This window comes from Rhodotorula toruloides (assembly GCF_000320785.1).
Source record: "Rhodotorula toruloides NP11 unplaced genomic scaffold Scaffold6, whole genome shotgun sequence".
NCBI lineage: Eukaryota > Fungi > Basidiomycota > Microbotryomycetes > Sporidiobolales > Sporidiobolaceae > Rhodotorula > Rhodotorula toruloides.
In genome coordinates, this window is record NW_015622966.1 from 490,415 (window position 1) to 508,019 (window position 17,605).

A 17,605-nucleotide genomic window follows, 5' to 3' on the forward strand; every position below is an offset into this window, starting at 1 on the left:
GCTAGTCGAGCAGGTCTCCGCCTAGCCAGTGAGCATTCCCAGGACACTCCAGACGAACAGCGAGAGCAGCGAGGCGAAGGGGGAAAGTCGAGGAGCGGTCTTCATCTGTTGAGCCACGACAACCGCGACGACACGCTCAGACTGGCTTGTTAGGCGATGGAGGACCTCATCTCAGAGCTACAGGGCTTCACGCCGCGCGCCTCAACCTCGCAGGCGCCCACGTTCGCCCTCGACCCCGCTCTCGCCGGACCCGGACCTTCGTCCTCGGCTGCTCGCGCTCGCAGGTCGCAGGGAAGCGCGTACTGGGACGAGGAGGACGAGGACTTGTACGGCGACGACTCGGACGAGACAGGCGAGAGCGAGGACGAGACGGACGCCGAGGAGGAATACGCCGCAGCGACACAACAGCAGGCGACAGGCGTCAAGCGTGCAAGACAGAGCCAGGGCGGCTTGCTCGCAGATGATGGAACGGTTGTGACGCCGTCGGGCAGTGCGAAGGGGAAGGGAAAGGCGACGGACCAGGACCTCTTCGCCCTCGACGGCGAGGAAGGCGGGGACGAGGAACTTGGGTGCGTCCCCCTGCTGCTACTGGTTCGCTGCCCGCTCTGCTGACACAGCATATGATACAGTCGCCTGATCAGCGCTATTCGCAACTCAAATTCGACCGGTGTAGGCGGAGCAACTGCCCTCGACCGCGAGTTCGACCGCTCAATCGCCGACGAGCTCGACGCCTTCGACCCCGACTTGATGGAGGACTTGACGGTTGGCGTCAAAGGTCGTCGCAGGAAGCGCAAGGGCAAGACCGTAAGCTTCGGCTCTCCCTTCTACTCAGCAGCCGCTGACCAGACCCTCTCGACAGGCCGGCCGCCGCGCCGCAGGCGATATCGAACCGTCTCCCGAAGTCAAGCGCCTTCTCGGCCAGGCGAATTCCGCTTACGCTGAGGGACGCCTGCAAGAGGCAATCGAGCTTCTCAGCGAAGTCGTCCGCATCGACCCCATTATCCGCGTCTCGTGGTACACACTTGCGACGATCTACGAGGAGCTGGGCGAGAGAGAGAAGGCGGTCCAGTGCAAGATTGTTGCCACGCATCTGCTTGGCAAAAAGGAGGCCAGTAGCGAATGGGGTGACCTCGGACGAGAATGCCGGTTCGTCGTTTTGGCTTCTCCGCTATGGGAGACGAGCTGACATCTCTCGTTGGCACAGCGACGTCGGCCTGCTTCACCAAGCCATCTACTGTTTCACGCAGGCGATCAAGGTGAACAAGGACGACGTCGATGCGATGTGGGATCGAGCCACCTTGCTGAAGTTGTCTGGCGCGACCAACATGGTGCGCATGAGCCCTCAAAGAGCGTTCTTTCGCGTCTGCTGACACTCCAACATTCGTTCAGGCCATCAAAGCCTTCTTCGCGCTCCTCACCCTCCTTCCGCACGACCCGGGTGTCCTGCGCGAACTCGCCCCCATGCTCGCCTCGACGCATCAATTCGCGAAAGCGTCGTCTATCCTCCTTTCCGCCTTTGCCTACTACCGCTCGCTCGTCCCGCACGTCAATCGCGACACGGTCGGCTACCTCGCGACTTACGGGTATAGCGACCTCGAAACGCTTGCCGACTTCCTGAACGTCCAGCGCAACTGGGCCGAGTCGGTGCGCGTGATCCGACAGGGCGTGAGGTGGCTGCAGGGTCGGGAGAGCGAGACGGGCTGGGACACGCTTGAGGACGACCGCGAGTACGACGAGGAACGGAAGATTCGCGGTGGGTGGGAGAAGGGCAACACGTGGTTCGAGGATGAGCCGACATACGAGCTGGATGTCCGCTTGAGGAGCAGGCTGGGACTGGCGAGGCTTGGGATGGGCTGGGTCGAGGAGGCAGCCGTACGTTTCCGTCTCTTATGAACCCGCTCATTCGCTCACTCTTGGTCTGACTCTCTGCATGCAGCGACACTTCGACATCGTCCTCGCCGAGGATGTTGCGCAGTTTCCCGAGCTGTTCGGCGCCATCGGCGAAGCCTACTACGAGCGCAAGATGTACAACGAGGCGATCGACGTCTACATGCTGATGGCCGAGAACGAAGAGGTGTGTCATAGTCTCGCTATCATGAGGGGACAGGGCTGACCTGCCGCAATCTGCAGACGAACGGTCCGGCGGTCTGGCTGAAGGTCGGACAGTGCCGTCAGGCGATGGGCGATTTCGAGGAGGCCCGCGACTGCTTCGAAAACAGTACGTCGTCTTTCTCTTCCCCTCGCCAATCTCTGAAGCTGACCGTCCTTCACAGTCGTCGAGGAGGAGCCTGGGAACGCCGAGGCCAAGCTTGCGCTCGCCAAGTGCCTTGAGCAGCTCGGCGACCCGTCGCGCGCTCTCACGCTTATCAAAGAAGGTGCGTCGCCATCGCTCGCCGCTGACATTTGGGTGCTGACGCTCTCGCTATGGCCGCAGTCATCGCCAGCCGGGGAGAACGCGCCGACTCGTCCACGACGGAAGGCGCCCGCAAGCGTCGCGTCCACCGCACCAAGGAGGAGCGTGCAGCGCAGAAGAGCGACCGCGAAGCAATCGAGCGGGAGCGTAACGCCGAGTTCACGATGGCTTTCCTGCGCCTTCAGGAGCTGGAAGGGGCTATCGAGGCGGGCGACGATGAGGCGATGAACCAGTGGCTCGAGATCGCGACGGGTCTCGTCGACTCGTTCCGCAGTACAAAGCAGCTGTTCCCGTCTGACCCGCGCAAACGCTTCACGGGCATGATCAGGACGCACAGGAGGAAGGGCAAGCGGGATCTCGAGGCGGAGGCGGACCAGCTGGCAGACCGGCTGCAGCGCTCTATCAGTGCGTGCTCAGATATAACAAAGTGCCGGTCGCGTGCTGACGGGTCGACTTTGCAGTCGCCGAAGAGGACAACGAGGTGGAAGAGACGAGTTTCCGCGGTCTCGACTTTGACGGCTGGGTCGACTTCATCCTGCGCGTGCGTCTCGGTGAAGGTTCGATCCCTCGAGAAACGACTCACGTTCAGTCCTCGTGCAGTACTGCTTCATGCTCGCCAGGACCGACGACATCGAGCTCGCCGCAGAGGTCCTGCTTCATGTCCGCGAGGCTGGCGTCTTCCGCCAGTCCGAGACCCGCCAGGAGTCGCTGCGTCTGGGTCTCATCGGTGAGCTCACTCCACTGCAAGTATGCGCCAATGCTAACGAGTAGCGCTCGTAGCCTGTTACGCCCACGCCGGCATGCACGAACAAGCGGCGCAAGAGCTTCGCTACTTTTTCCACGGCCAGCCGTTCAGCAATGAGCCGGTCCGCCTCCTTCTCATGCTCCTCTCAAAGGGCGAGTCCGCCATCGAGGCGTTCAACCTGCCGAAGCAGCAGAAGTTCTTCATCCGTCAGCTCAAGGGCGTCCAGCTTGCCGCAACCGGCGACCAAGGCCAGGACGAAGACGGTGCTGCAGGACGGGCTAGCAGTCCCGTCGCCGCGAAGAAGCCGACAAGAAAGGGCAAGGATAAGGAGCGCGCTGTTGAACCTCCTGCGGCGGAAGACGAACAGGCTGCCGACGAGGTCGGCGAGGACGAGCGGCCGGTGGGCCAGGCCAGCAGCGCCTTCACGCCCACGAAGCTCAACCCCGTCTTCTTGACGACCTACGGGTTGATGATGAACGTCTCACAGTCTCACCAGCCGGCTATCAGTGCGTCCCCCTCTGTTCCGCCAGCCTTATACGTCCGCTGACTTCGCCTCTCCCGGCAGTCTACCTACTCCGCGCCTACAAGCTCGACGACAAGCAGCCCCTCGTCAACCTCGCTCTCGCCGCAGCTTACCTCCAGCGTGCCATGGGTCGCAAGACGGACAACAGGCAGCATCAGATCGCTCAGGTGCGGACAGCTGCGGTCTGCGCTCTCGCTCTCTCGCGCCGTGCTGACTGTCATCTGATTACCTGGGCACGCAGGCCTTCGCCTTCCTTCAGCAGTACCGCAAGCTTCGCGGTAGCTGCCAGGAGGCCGACTTCAACCTTGCGCGAGCTTTCCATCACCTCGGTGCGTCTGACCCGCTGGAGCGTTGCCTCAACTCCATACTGACTCTGTGCGGACCGTCGTAGGCATGCACGCGCACGCGGTCAAGCACTACCAGAAGCTGCTCGAATCGGCGGCTGCGCAGGCGGAGCAAGGGATGGCGATCGACGGAGGGAACGACGCGAACACGGGCAAAAGCCAGAAGGAAGACCTCGTCAAAGTCGCCGCATACAACCTCGTCACGCTGTACGCCATGGCCAACGCGCCGGAACTCGCGAGGATCGTCGCGCAGAAGTGGTTGGCTGTGTGAAGAGCGGATGTAGCTTCGATCCCGCTTGAAGTCTAGCTCAGGTTCTCGCTGGCACGCGCAGTAGTTGTTGCTCGACAGCGGCAAAGCGAGGGCTTAGGGTTCATGCGATATTCGGACTACAACAGACAGTCTTCTTTTGACAGACTCAAGCCCATGGTTCGAGGTCGAGGAGCTTCTGCTGGTCGATCTCGATGGCGATGCGGTGGCGGAGACTGTGAAGGCAGAAGGTAAGGCTCGCACGGGCTGACTGAGGAAGGGCGAAGCAGCGCACTAGGGCATATTCTTCTGCTCAAAGTCGAACCCGTCGACGTCGCGCGAGAGCGACTCCATGAACATGCACTGCAGCTTGAACTGTCAGCTTTCGTCCGAGACAGATGCGAAGACGGCACGTACGGTGAAGACACCGCAATCGTCGGCGTTCGCCTGCAGCGGAACGTCCTGGAGCCGAGGTGCACCGTTAGCTTGGTGTCAGGAGAGTAAGAGCAAGGGAGCCCAACCTACAGTCATCCAGAAGTTCTCCCATTCGCTGAGGTCAATCTCCTTCCCGCCCTTCTTCGACTTGTGCTCCTCGGCAAGCCATCGGCGCAAGCGCTGCGGCAAACTATCAGCGAACGGGACGATGAACGGGGAAAAGACCGAGACGCACGTCGTAGACAAAAGCGCTAGGGTTGCCGAGCGAGTCGTAGTACTCGAAGCGTTTGAGAGCGATGTTGACGGCCGCGCAGACCCAGTGCGAGTTGTTGTGGTTAATGGGAACGATGATAATGTCCTTCTCGAACGTGTCGAACTGATCGAGGTGCGCGAAGCGGGTCAGCAAAGTTCCGGCTAGCGTGCTGCACTCGGCGAAGGAAACGGAACGCACCCGCTTGGTCCACCGCTTGACCCGCGAAAAGCCGTGGTCGCCGAACATATTCCAGAAGTGCGTGTTGAAGCAGAACGCCTTGCGCAGTCTCTTCACGCCCTCGCCTCTCGCCTTCGGCCCCTCCTTCGCCTCGCGCTTATCCGCCTCGTCGCTCCGGGCATTGATCATCGCGCCGTAGAAGTTGACGATCTCGTCGTTGAGCCAGGTGCGGTCTTTGAGGCGGATGATGTCGCGGTGTGCGGCGGACCCGCCCTTCATCGAGACGTCGTACGCCCTGTTCGCGAAGATGGCCTTGGCGCGCGCCTGGTGCTCCGCCGAAAGCGCTTTCGGGAACTGACAAGGTGAGGTTGGGGCTCGTCAGCTTGCGGAGTGGCATGTCGCGCAGACCAGACTACGCGTGACCGTACCTGTCGCTTCTGCAGCTTGACAACCTCCAGCTCCAGCTCAGCCTTCTCATCCAGCTCCTTGAGTTCCTTCTGCATCTGCTCGTACTTCTCCAACGCCTCCCTCGTCGGCTCAGCCATCGTCTTCTTCGCCTGCCGCAGCGTATGCTCGAGACGAAAGGACGAGGCAGACCGTCCGAGCTGAGTCGAGGGGACGACACCGTTCTTGGTCGGGTAGGCGGAGGGACCGGGGAAGAAGAGGGAGCGGTCGAGGGCGGAAGGGCGGACGAGCGAGCTGGTTGTGAGGGGTATGCGATGCTGCATAGCGGTTTCGCCGGCTCGTGCGCGATGCAGCTTGATGTGCTTCGAGCCTGTCGCAGAGACCGCACATCAGCCGGTGAGTGTTAAACGCCAGTAGCGAAGAAAGGTTGACGAACCGAGTTTCGCATCCTCCTGCTTCAGCATCTGCTCGTTCTTCTGCCTATACACCCGTTCCTCCAACGCATCCTCCGCCTCCGGCGCCTCTTCCTCATCGTCCACGTCAAAGTCGAGCCCACGATACCGCGTTCGCACGTCGTTCGTCGAAGCGGCCTTCCGCAGCTGGGCGTCTCGTCGCAATTCTTCGACCGTTGCGCGGTCTCGGTTCGCGAGGTCTGCCTTGTGCTGTTTCGTTCGAGTCGAGGTGATGCGGGAAGACGGTTCGACGAGAAAAGGAAGTTCAGGTGATGATTGGCGGAAGAGTCGGCGAGAGAAGGACGAGTCGGTCGTTTCGGCCGGCGATTCGGACGGAGACGAGACGGTGGAGTGATGCGGTACAAGGAACGTCGAGGGGATCGAAGGAAGTGGAGGAGAAAGTGCCGGATCCCAGGTCGGCGCCCAGGGTGGACGAGGGTTATCCGAAGGTCCAGCCGGTTCGGGTGTGGGCGATAGGAGATTGGCATGAAGAGTAGGGACGACAAAGTCGGAGGGCGATGGCGGGCGCGGTTTGATTCGAGAACGAGGTAGTGTTTCCAGAGTTGTCGAGAAGGAGGAGATGCGTTTCTTCGAACAGGTCAGCTCGCTCAACGCGTGTTCTCGCTCGTTCGCCACGCCTCAGCGCCGGGTATCATGTGACGCACCTTGTCGCTCCCCATCGGCTTCTTGCGCTGATACCCTCCCAGTAGACCTGACGTTCCCGGCGCTCCGTTCAGCAAGCCGTTCGACCCTCCCGCCATTCGCGCAGGACTCGCATCCGTCCCGAAGAACCCTCCATTCGCCGCAAGTTGACTGTGCTTCGCTCGCTGTGCACCCTCGATCTTCAGCTTGAGCGCCTTCAGCCGCTGTTCGAGGTCGAACACCTGAGGAGAGTCCTTCGAGACCTCGCCGCCCTGCGCTCGCGCTTCCATCCTGTACCAGACGAGCTCTTCTTTGATCTGCTTGTGCTCCTGCCTGAGCTGCTTGAGCTCGCGGCGCGAGAGGGGAGAGATGCCGTTGGTGGTGGGGGCTGAAAGACGGCGGGGAGCTCGTGGGTCGGGGTGTGGGAGGCTGGTGGATGTAGTAGCGAGGTTGAAGGCTGCGAGAACCGCACAAGCGAGCCCGAATGAGAGTTAGCGAAGCCTCTCGCATCTCATCAAGACGAGGTGGAGCAGGAGGCCAAACACACCTGATTTCGCCGCCACCTTGATCAGGTCAACGCCCTGCGTGAAGAAAGCGCCCCAGGGTGCCACCCAGGTCGCAGGCGAGCTGTCCTGCTCGATGTCGTCGCGGCGAACTCGCTTGTTGCTCGACGGCGACGCGCCTCGAAGGACGACGGCGTCGGCGCGGTGGTCGGGCGAGCGGTGCGCGTCTGGCGAGTCGTGCGCGCTCAGACGGCGCTTCAGCGTAGGCATACAATCAGCTGGGGACGAGCGGTGCGGACGAGGGCAAGCCAGATGTCACGAATACAAGCTCGTTCGTATTCAACCGATTACAACTCGCCATTACAACCCGCTGACCCCTCTCTTCCTCCTCTATCTCGCTCTTTCTGGCCAGACTGCTCGCAGAGTGCCACAAACGCTTTATCCGAGTCATCCACGCCACCCAGCTTTGTCCCACGCCGCGACATTCACTCTGTCCCGAACTTCATCGCTTCATCTCGCGACACCCGACGATGGGACTCAAGCACCTCGAGTACCTCGCCGTGCCGTCCACTCTGACCAATGGCAAGGTGTTCGGGTGCAGACGGTGCAAGACCCACCTCACAACGAGCGAGCAGATCGAATCAAAGGTCCGTCCGCTCCCTCTCCGAGTCGAGGGTCATGTGGGGCACGCCAGCGATGGCTGCTTGCAAGGCTCTAGGGACACTCGATCGACGGCTCTGACGCTCTTGGACCCGCAGAACTTCAACGGCCAGCACGGGCGGGCGTACCTCTTCACCAATGTGTCCGTCTCGACCTCCTCGCTCCCCTTCGCTCTCCGAACTTACCCGTCGCTCCTCACAGCGTCAACATCTGCACCGGTCCAGCCGAGGACCGACCAATGACGACGGGATTGCACACGGTCCGAGACGTCATGTGCGCAAAGTGCGGCGAGACGCTCGGCTGGAAGTATGGTCAGTCGCGGAGAATACTCTTGGCCGCTCTTCCGTTTGATGACTGGACGAGCGATCCATCCGCGGTCAGGATGTCGTCGACTGACATGATCTTCGGCTCACAGACAAGGCATACGAGGCGAATCAGAAGTACAAGGAGGGCAAGTTCATCCTCGAGCGAGCAATGTGGAGTGCGTTTTTTCGCTCCCCATCTATCTCGGACAGCTCTGACGGTCACTCTACCCGCAGCCGACGTTCAATGAGCCTCTGCCCGCGTTCTCGCCTCCACCATACCGCGCCGCATCCTTCGCCTTTCATCACTTCATTCACCTCGTTGTTGCCACCCTTTCCCTCGCATCTACCTATAGCCAGCACCCTTCGTTATACAGGCTCGCTTTCTGTCTATACTGCTCCTCCTTTGTTGCCTTACTCTCGCAGCTCTGCTCTTCGTCTTTCCACCAACCCCGTTCACCTCTTCTCGTTCCGGTCACGTCTCGCCGTCTCTCCTCCGCCTGTAGCTCCCGCTTTAGACACTGTTCTCGTTTGTACCGTCGTTGGTGACGCCGCTAGCGAGAGGTACTCGAGCAGACCGTCCCGCCCTGCTCGCCTCGCACAGTGAACCGCTCCGTGAAGATATGCAAGGATACAATGCTGGTAATAGATAGGGATGTACCAAGAGACGCTAAACAACCTCCTTCGTCCCTTCTCGCTGCCACACCTCCTCCGTACCCTCAACTTCCGCCCGCTGGTCCCTCCCGCTCGCCTCCGCCTCCGCCACTACATCCTCCTTCGTCCCTACCTCCTCCAACTTCTCCCCTCTCTCTTCAGGCACAACTTCCCCCTTCCGCGGGGCCTTCACAGCCGCTCGTTCCATCGAGTAGTGCTTCAGGAGGAAGGAGATGAGGAAGCCGATGAAGAGGAGCGGGGTGCAGATGATCCATGGGAAGTTTAGAGAGCGGGCGTAGGCGTTCAGGACTTGGCGACGGAGTTCCGGCGGCTGAGGGACGAGCGAAGTTAGTGAGAGTTCCGGCAGACAAGGGAGGGAAAGAATGAACTTGGATATCCACGAGTCCTTGTACCGCTCCGACCGCCGCACCACTCTCCATCCCACTATACCCCTGAATACCTCCCAACCGTTTCTTCAGCTGACTGGCATAGATAGCGCCCGACACTGAGATTCCGACTGTTCCGCCGACTGAGCGCATGAGGGCGAGGGTGGCGGTCGAGGTGGCCATGTCTTTGACGGGCATGGAGGCTTGGATGTGGAGCATCGGGAGTTGGAAGAGAGGGCCAATGCCGAGGGCGGCGACGAGGAGGTAGAGCATTTGCTTGGCTCTGTAGTTGCGAAGGGGTCGAGATAGAATCAGTTGCAGCCCGCGGAAGAGACGTCGCATGAAAGCGACGAGGGTAGACGGAAGGAGACGAACCGACTCGAGGTCTCGTCGAGGGTGCAGACGAGCGCGAAGCCGAGTGTCGAGATGAGGTACGACAAGATGATGAGCTCCTTCGTACGCTTGAGCTGCGAGTGGACGGCCTCTCAGCAGTCACGCAAGTTTGAGAAGCGGAAGAACGAATCGAAGACGCACCTTGGCCACGATGAAGCCGTACGCGACTCCGAAAAGCGCGGTGCCGACCGAAAAGGGCATCATGAGTACGCCCGACATGAGCGGCGACGAGCCGAGTGCTTGGAAGTAGAGCTGTGCAAGGCGAGAAGGTCAGCCGGTGTGTAGGAACGAGGGAAGGAGACGGGAATCGCACCGGCTCGTAGTACGAGAGCGGGATGAAACCGAACGCCTGGAAGAAAACGCCGATGAGGAGAGCCGCGCTCGTCCTGATGCGGAACAATCGTGGAGGGATGATAGGCGACCGCTTAGTCTTGAGTTCGACGCCGACGGCCGCGAGGAGGGTGCAGACTCCGACGACCAGGCAAGCAATCGTCTGTGCTGACGACCACGACGTCTCGCCCGAGGTGAAACCGACCAGGAGGACGACAAGTCCGGCGACAAGAAGGAACAGACCGAGGAAGTCGAAGGTCGAAATGAGGTAGGCGATCTTCGGCGGCGTATGTGGGTTGAGGTTGAGGAAGAAAAAGAGGAGGACAAGCGCGAGCGACGCGGTGGGTAGATTTATCCAGAAGCACCACCTCCAGGACGCTTTCGATGTCAGGACACCGCCCAGAAGAGGGCCGACGACGGCGGCGAAACCCCAGGTCGCGCCGATGATGCCGGTGTACTTGCTCCTCGACTGCAGGGTCGTGATATCGCTCACCACGACCTGCGTCATCTGCATAACGCCTCCTCCTCCCACGCCTTGCACGCCGCGGCAGACGCAGAGCCAGACGATGTCTTGAGCGGCGCCGCAGAGAGCGGATCCCTGCAACGGCTGGGTCAGCCTCCTCGTCCCGTGATTGACGCCGTGACGAGCTGATTACGCGTCACAGCGATGAGGATGCAGGACGCACAATGATGAATACCACGATTGAGGAGAAAAAGACAATCTTCCGCCCGAAGTAGTCGCTCAGCTTGCCGTAGCAAGGCGCGAGCGACGTGACGCAGAGCAAGTACGCTGCGCTGACCCAGCTTAGCGAGCCTGTCGTGCCGTTCAGGTCCTTCGAGATGGTCGAGAGAGCGGTCGCAACGATGGTCTGCGCCGAAAACGTCAACATGGGTCGTCTGGCGAGACGTAGACAAGACGTACTTGGTCAAGCGCCGCTAGGAACGTCGTCAACGCCAGGCAGAACATGACGATGGGCATGTTGTTCTTCGGGATGACTGCAGGACGAGGAGAACAACGGCGAGGAGGTTTAGTGAGGCTTCGACGATGACCAGCTACTCCCTCTGACGCGCTGTACGTCCTCGACGACCCCAATGTCCATCGTGTCCACCGCACGACCCATTCGCGGCACATCGCGGCAGCGCCATGCGGCGAGGTGTGGAGGCGAAGGCGCAAAAGGACGGCACGCACCCTGCTGGTCGACCGGCTTGGGTTCGGATGGTGCGGTCGACGCTCCATTCTCCTCTGCGACGACCGTCTCCGAGCTGCCCGTCCGTGCGGGGTCGAGCGAGTGAGCCGGGTCCAAGTTCCTGAGGTTCTGCTGAGCAAGCTGGACGTCGACCTCTGACTCTGTTCGCGGGTTCAGCACGGGTGCCGCAGCGTCGAGAGTGCCAGCCTGGGCCGACAAAGCGCGCTGCAGCGGCATGGCGAGCGTTGTGCGTCGAGGAAGAGGAAACGAAAAAGAGGAACTCCGTCGGCACGCGGGGCGTCCGATCTCGAGACTCGGCCGGGCCAGCGGAAATCGCGGCAGTCGTTCCAGCGTCGTCAACGACTCGCCCAGCGACGCGGTAGCAACGCCAGATCGTGTAGCGTCGTCCAAGACTGCCAGCGTGACCCTCGATGAACAGAACAACCGAAGTCGCCGGGAGGAGTCAGGCAGCTTAGTGGCAGCTTGCCTTGTCGAGTCGAGACGACACGAGCGCGCCAAAGGAGGAGAAGCGGAGAGTAGCCGTTGAGGCGAGAGGTCAACCTGGTCGAGGAGGAGGAAGTGCGGAAGTGCGGTTTGACATCGTTTCACTTGGTCCTTCCGCTCGTCTGCTACGCTAGATGCCATTCAGACTGGCTGAGTACGACCTGCAACCACTCGCAGGTCCCTCGAACGCGCTCGCTCGTCCTCAGAACGCTTCATCAGCCCACTCGCTCGACCTCCCGTTCGTCGACCTCGACAACCCTCCGCGGAAGAAGCCGAGGCTGTCAAGCGGACGAGACACTGTCTCTGAGCGCGTGGCAGGCGGCGCAAAGGGCAAGGCGGCGGAAGTGATGGTGCTCGAGGACGACGACTTTGATGAGGCTATGCAGGAGGAGTGGGAGGGCGACTGGGACGACGGGGCGGCAGACGGGTCAGCTGAGGAGCAAGACAAGCTCCAGCAGGTGCGCCAAGCGACTCCACGCTGCCGAAGCTGCCTGACTTCTCGCCTCTCCAGCTCGAGGCAGAACTCGCCAGTCTCGACAATCAGATCCGCGAGCTACAGCGCTTGCGCAACGAGGTTCGCACTGAGCGCGATACCGTCAAGGCTACCATCGCGAGCCGGAAGAGTAGCGCGCCGAAGACCAAATCCGCCGCGGCCTCCCGTCCTTCTGCTGGCGCTATCGACTACACCTCGAAGCGCTTCTCGTGGTCCGACGAAGCCGAGCGCCTTGCAGGCGACATTTGGGGCGTCAAGAAGTGGCGACCTGGGCAGGAAGGCGCATTCAACGCGACGCTTGACGGGCGCGAAGTCGTCGCGGTCCTCCCGACAGGCGGCGGCAAATCCCTCATCTTCCAGATCCCGGCGCTCCTCTCGAAGGGCACGACTATAGTCATCACGCCGCTCATCTCGCTCATGTCGGACCAGGTGCACAACTTGCACGCTCGCGGCGTCGCGGCCGAGATGATTCATGCCTCGACCTCGCAGTCCGAGATCAAGGGGATCATGCAGCGCATGCTTGGGACAGTGGGCTCGAAGGGAAAGGGGAAGAAGGCGGCTGCCGCGGCGGAGCAGGCCGAGGAGGTCAAGCTCGTCTACGTCACGCCGGAGCGCATCGAAAAGAGCAAAACGTTCGTCAACACGTTGCAGAAGATGTACGACGCCGGCCTTCTTGCCCGCTTCGTCATCGACGAGGCGCATTGCGTGTCCATGCAAGGCCACGACTACCGCACGTCGTACCTCTCCCTCCAACGCCTCAAAGTCCTCTTCCCGTCTACCCCGATCCTTGCCGTCACCGCGACTGCACCGCAGACCGTCGTCGCCGACATGCTCAAGATCCTGACGCTTCCGTCCAAGCTCTCGCGGGGCAATGCCGCGATGCCGAAGACGACAGTTCTTTTCACCGCGCCGCTCTACCGCCCAAACCTGCGCTACGCGATCGTGCCGAAACCCTCGTCTGCCCAAGCTGCGCTCGACGCCATTGTCGACTGGATCCTCGAGAACCGCAAGGGCTCGACAGGCATCATCTACACGCTCAGTCGCGCCGACAGCGAGAACCTCACGAAAGGCATCAACGGCCACGACCGCGCCAAGGGCAAGTTGCGCGCCGCTTTCTACCACGCCTACCTCGAAGATGCCGACAAGCAGCGCGTGCACGAGATGTGGATGAGCGGAAAGATCCAGGTCGTCGTGGCGACGTCCGCATCGTTCGGGCTCGGCATCGACAACCCGAATGTCCGCTTTGTCATTCATCACTCGCTACCCAAGTCGCTCGCCAACTACCAGCAGGAGAGCGGACGCGCCGGGCGAGATGGCGAGCCGGCTGACTGCGTGACGTTCTGGAGGGCTGCCGACGCCTCCCGTCTCTCGTCGCTCACCTACGAGACATTCCACACCGGCGGAAAGGACAAGCGTGCGTTAGTCGTCCTCTCCGAGAGGTCCGAAGACTGATGTGCTCGCCCCTGACAGTCTACGAAGTTGTGCGCTTTGCGGAAGACAAGAAGACCTGCCGCAAGATCCTCTTCGGCCGCTACTTCCGCAACTCATACGACTCGTCCGTCAATACTGGGGAAGACTCGGACAAGCCTTGCGGGCATTGTGACAACGTGAGTGTAGCGAGGCCTTCGTCTCCAAGCCATCGTTGATCATTACTTCCGAGCAGTGCCTTCGCGACCCGGCTACCGTCTCGTCGATCGACATCTCGCTCCAAGCCTACCGCGCCCTCCGCATCATCTCTTCAGCGACCTCCCAGCGCGGCACGCTCACCCTGCCGCAAGCAGCCGACCTCGTCCGCGGTCTCGGCGGCGGAAGCTTCTCGACGCAGGAGGTAAAGGGCAAAGGGAAGGGCAAGGTCGACGTGCAGGCCGTCGCGGGAGAAAAGGTCACGCTCAGCAAAGACCAGACGGAGCAGATGCTGTTGCGGCTGCTCGTCGATGGTTTCTTGAAGGAGGAGTTCCACGCTAGTGAGTCTTCGCTTCGTTCACGCTTTCGTTCTTCATATCACTGACTGTTGCACTTCTGCAGCTGCCTACGCCGTTAACTCGTACCTCCACCCCGCCTCGAAGGCCCTTCGCTTCACTCGCCTCTCACCGGACGACGTCGACTCGTCAAATTTGCCGCTCAACCTGACGATGGACGTCCTCGTCGGCGCCGGCTCGAAGCGCAAGAACGGCTCGGCGCAGAGCGACGGCAAAGCGCCGAAGAAGCCGAGGACTAAGAAGGCTGCGCCCGTCGCGCTCGAGACGGACAATGAGAGCGAGACCGACTTTCGCCGGACTATCAGGGGTGGCACGTTGCAGGACGACGTCGATGCCGACGAGGATGAGCTCGAGGCGTGGGAGTCGGCGCTTGGAGCGGGCACGAGCAGCGACGCTGCATTGGACGAAGACGGTTGGGCGAGCGTCAAGACGTCGAGGAAGGCGAGCGCGGAAGGCACGGGCGTTCTCGAGCTTGACTGACTGGCTTGCTCCACTGCATTGCATCGCTTTCGCTATCTACTCATGTGTGCGAGACGTCGTGCTTGCCGCGCTGGACTGCTTGCATCACAGTCGTGCGTGTAGCCTCTCACGCCTACCTTGCTGACCTTTCTATGCCATTCGCAGCGCACCCTCGACCCGGCTCTGCGCGACGATGGCCATCAACGACGGAGGCGCCTGGATCGTCGACATCGTCCTCAAGGCGCTGTGGGCGAACACGCAGCCGAAGCCACTCATCACGCGCGGGTCGGAGCGGCGGGAAGCGCAAAGGCGGGCGCAGGAGCTCGCGGAGGAGGCGAAAAAGACTGAGTAGTCGAATGTCAACTCTCTAGAAGTGGTTTCCTCTCTTTTCCGCTCGCCCGCAACTCGCAGTCGCATTCATTCTTGTCGCCTGTACGCTGTCACAGACAGTCCTCGTCCACCGTAGACAGCGCTCGCAGGCTGCAGATATCGCTGTCGCCGTCTGCCCTCCTCCCCCCCTCCCTCTTCCACTTCACCTCGCTCGCTCGAACCAGCGAACACGCTTGCCCAGACACGCTGTTCATCTCTGTGCCCTCTTCTACGCGCCTGCTGGCCGTCGCACGCGCGCCACTCGCCGTGAGCGCCTCACGCCGCTTCATCGCCCTCTCGGTCAACCTGCGCTCGATGCCACCCAAACGCCCCGTCGAGACGCTCGTCCTCAGCTCGGACGAGGAGGATACTGCTCCAGTCGCGTCTACAAGCCGTTCGCGCACCGCCTCGAGGAAGTCTCGCTCGCCTAGTGGGGCTTCCGCACGGAGCGAGGAGGACGACCCAGAGCTCGCTCTCGCCCTGAAACTATCGCTCGACGAGGCCAACAAGGAGAAGGAGAACCGGCAGGCCAGCGCAGAGTCGGGGCCAGCGGGCGGAGGCGAGTCGCGGGCGGAACTCGAGCGTGCGAGATTGGAGCGGCAAAGGCAGTGGGAGGCGAAGCGTCCGCAGATTGCAACTGCGCCGTCGACTGCAGCACCGACGACCAAGCGCCGCCGTATCGCGACCCTGTCCGATCTGCCTGCGGACGAAGAGTTGCCGACTTCCTCCTCGTCTGGCGGACAACCTGCCTCTTCGTCTCGATCCTCTCCCTCGAACTCCGTCCCGAAGGTCTTCCAGCGGTTCTACAAGGGTGCCGTCCGACGCGTCGCCAACCAGTGGTACCCCGACAGCGATTCTTTCGCCTTCAAGGAAGTCGTCGGCCCGCCTTCGACGCTCAGAGGCGCGGTTGTCTCGGCCTACTGCCTCGACGAGGAATGGATCGCCGAAAACCTTCCCGACCAGGCTTTCCTCCTTTACGTCCGCCCCCGTCAGCGTGGCGAAGCGACTCCCGACTTTGCGGAATACTCGTGGCGGGCCAACACCTACCGCGTCGTCCCGAAAGATATGACGCAGAACCCACGCGGCGGCATCATGCACACCAAGCTCCTCATCTTCTACCACGAGGACTTCTGCCGCATCATCATCCCGACCGCCAACGCCGTCAGCTACGATTGGAGCCAGATCGACAACGCTTTCTATGTGCACGACTTTCCTCGCAGGCGGTCTGCCTCGCCCGTCAACGAGGAGTCGAACCCGTTCAAGAACACGACGCACACGCAGTTCTCGAAGAAGTTCTTCCAGGTCTGCTATTGTGCGTTCGGTTGTCTCGCCGGTACTCGACGGCTCAGATCGCCCTTGCAGCGTCATCAGTCCGCAGCACTGACATTGCTACACTGCAGACCTCAGCATCCCCAAGCACATCCTCCAGGAGTCGCTGCAATACGACTTCTCCAGCTCGACCGACGTCCAGCTCGTCCACTCGAACCAAGGTGCGCCCGGAGCTTGCTTCCAGTCGCATCAACGGTTCCTTGACGGTGAAGCTCACAGGCAAGTTCCCTGCGGTCGACTACGACAAGGGCGGTGGCATCGCTGGTCTCGCCAAGGCGGTGTCGGCGCTGAATTTCGCAAGCGGCGGACACTGGGAGATCGAGGTCACGGTACGAGCCGAGTTCTCCTGCTCTCGACGAGCGCACCTAACGCGACGCCATCTCGCAGGGCTCGTCGATCGGCCAGTACTCGTCGACCTGGTTGACCCAGATGCTCGCCGCCTGCTCGGGCATCCACCCGTCGACCTACTTCCGCTCGGGCAAAGGCAACGACGTTCCTTCACAGCTGCCGAGAACGCCTTCTGGCCAACCGACGCGCCTCCCCATCAAGATCGTCTTTCCGACGCAAGACGAGATTCTCGGCAGTCCTGGCGGAGCAGGAGTGAGTCTTGCTCGTCCTCTTCGGACTCCGATGCTGCGCTAACGCTCCTGATTTCAGCACGGCGGCACGATCTTCTGCCCGAGCAAGACGTGGAACAGCCTGACGTTCCCGAAGCACCTCTTCCACCGCGGCGAGAGCAAGCGCAAGAACATCCCGGCACACACCAAGATCAGTGCGTGGGCTCGCGTCTCCCTGCCGCTCCTCTCTTACTGACTGCCTCTTTCGCAGTCCTCGGCTTGCACAGGTTCGCAAAAGCGCCAACTCCGCCCGTGCACGAAGGCTTCGTCTACCTCGGCTCGCACAACTGTGAGTGCGGAACTTGCTGCAATGCGCTTCGACCGGACTAACAGGCTTTCTGCGCAGTCACTCCTTCGGCATGGGGTCGGCTTCAGAACGGCAAGGATGGCCCGCAGCTGTTCTGCAACAATTACGAGCTCGGCGTCGTTCTTCCTCGTGCGTCCTCTCGAGCGCGTCTCTCCGCTCACCTCGGCTGACGGTATCGCACTCCCAGTCCGCGCGTCTTCGGCCGAAGAGCTTGAGGCGAAGGCTACCGAGCTGGTCACGTACAAGCGACCGCTCGTCAAGGTGTGTGTGTTCTCCAACGCTTCTGCTAAACCCTTGCGTCCAGCTGACTGGTCTCGCATGCAGTACGGACCGAACGACGTGCCGTGGCAGCAAGAGCTTTTCCTCAAAGACGACTGATTCCACTTTCCCAACGCCTGTTTCCGCGTCCCTCTCCGTCGGTGCTGTTGTTGACAATGCCATACTCGCTTTGCAAGCTTCGGTGGCCTTCCTGCGGCGAGAGAGACGCAAGTCGGGAA

The 17,605-nt window shown here is 61.4% G+C and overlaps 6 protein-coding genes across 6 annotated transcripts; 4 read left to right on the plus strand and 2 right to left on the minus strand.

Moving 5' to 3' along the window:
- Positions 1-156: 156 nt before the first annotated feature.
- Positions 157-4,296, plus strand: RHTO_07278 (transcription factor TFIIIC complex subunit Sfc4; the record flags this gene model as incomplete). Its single annotated transcript, XM_016420936.1, has 15 exons — positions 157-569; positions 630-804; positions 860-1,146; positions 1,205-1,328; positions 1,390-1,872; positions 1,937-2,074; positions 2,131-2,218; positions 2,274-2,375; positions 2,435-2,818; positions 2,875-2,954; positions 3,014-3,140; positions 3,194-3,664; positions 3,724-3,848; positions 3,923-4,010; positions 4,073-4,296. The coding sequence occupies 15 exons, from the start codon at positions 157-159 to the stop codon at positions 4,294-4,296; spliced, it is 3,309 nt and encodes a 1,102-aa protein (XP_016274663.1).
- A 145-nt stretch (positions 4,297-4,441) lies between these two features.
- RHTO_07279 (sentrin-specific protease 1) lies at positions 4,442-7,409 on the minus strand (the record flags this gene model as incomplete). The annotated part of the gene is made up of 10 exons (XM_016420937.1): positions 4,442-4,508; positions 4,568-4,635; positions 4,690-4,734; positions 4,798-4,887; positions 4,943-5,083; positions 5,159-5,491; positions 5,566-5,912; positions 5,979-6,582; positions 6,660-7,093; positions 7,184-7,409. The coding sequence occupies 10 exons, from the start codon at positions 7,407-7,409 to the stop codon at positions 4,442-4,444; spliced, it is 2,355 nt and encodes a 784-aa protein (XP_016274664.1).
- A 260-nt stretch (positions 7,410-7,669) lies between these two features.
- On the plus strand, positions 7,670-8,352 carry RHTO_07280 (Yippee-like protein; the record flags this gene model as incomplete). Its single annotated transcript, XM_016420938.1, has 5 exons — positions 7,670-7,786; positions 7,898-7,941; positions 8,001-8,110; positions 8,215-8,280; positions 8,339-8,352. 5 exons carry the CDS (start codon positions 7,670-7,672, stop codon positions 8,350-8,352), a joined length of 351 nt encoding a protein of 116 aa, XP_016274665.1.
- Positions 8,353-8,771: 419 nt separating this feature from the next.
- RHTO_07281 (major facilitator superfamily protein) lies at positions 8,772-11,288 on the minus strand (the record flags this gene model as incomplete). The annotated part of the gene is made up of 8 exons (XM_016420939.1): positions 8,772-9,086; positions 9,145-9,424; positions 9,517-9,608; positions 9,676-9,786; positions 9,848-10,462; positions 10,551-10,733; positions 10,787-10,860; positions 11,054-11,288. 8 exons carry the CDS (start codon positions 11,286-11,288, stop codon positions 8,772-8,774), a joined length of 1,905 nt encoding a protein of 634 aa, XP_016274666.1.
- Positions 11,289-11,689: 401 nt separating this feature from the next.
- RHTO_07282 (ATP-dependent helicase) lies at positions 11,690-14,507 on the plus strand (the record flags this gene model as incomplete). The annotated part of the gene is made up of 5 exons (XM_016420940.1): positions 11,690-12,013; positions 12,067-13,462; positions 13,519-13,655; positions 13,712-14,012; positions 14,074-14,507. 5 exons carry the CDS (start codon positions 11,690-11,692, stop codon positions 14,505-14,507), a joined length of 2,592 nt encoding a protein of 863 aa, XP_016274667.1.
- Positions 14,508-15,170: 663 nt separating this feature from the next.
- RHTO_07283 (tyrosyl-DNA phosphodiesterase 1) lies at positions 15,171-17,486 on the plus strand (the record flags this gene model as incomplete). Its single annotated transcript, XM_016420941.1, has 9 exons — positions 15,171-16,167; positions 16,256-16,345; positions 16,404-16,513; positions 16,572-16,784; positions 16,842-16,956; positions 17,013-17,090; positions 17,148-17,237; positions 17,296-17,369; positions 17,433-17,486. The coding sequence occupies 9 exons, from the start codon at positions 15,171-15,173 to the stop codon at positions 17,484-17,486; spliced, it is 1,821 nt and encodes a 606-aa protein (XP_016274668.1).
- Positions 17,487-17,605: the final 119 nt, after the last annotated feature.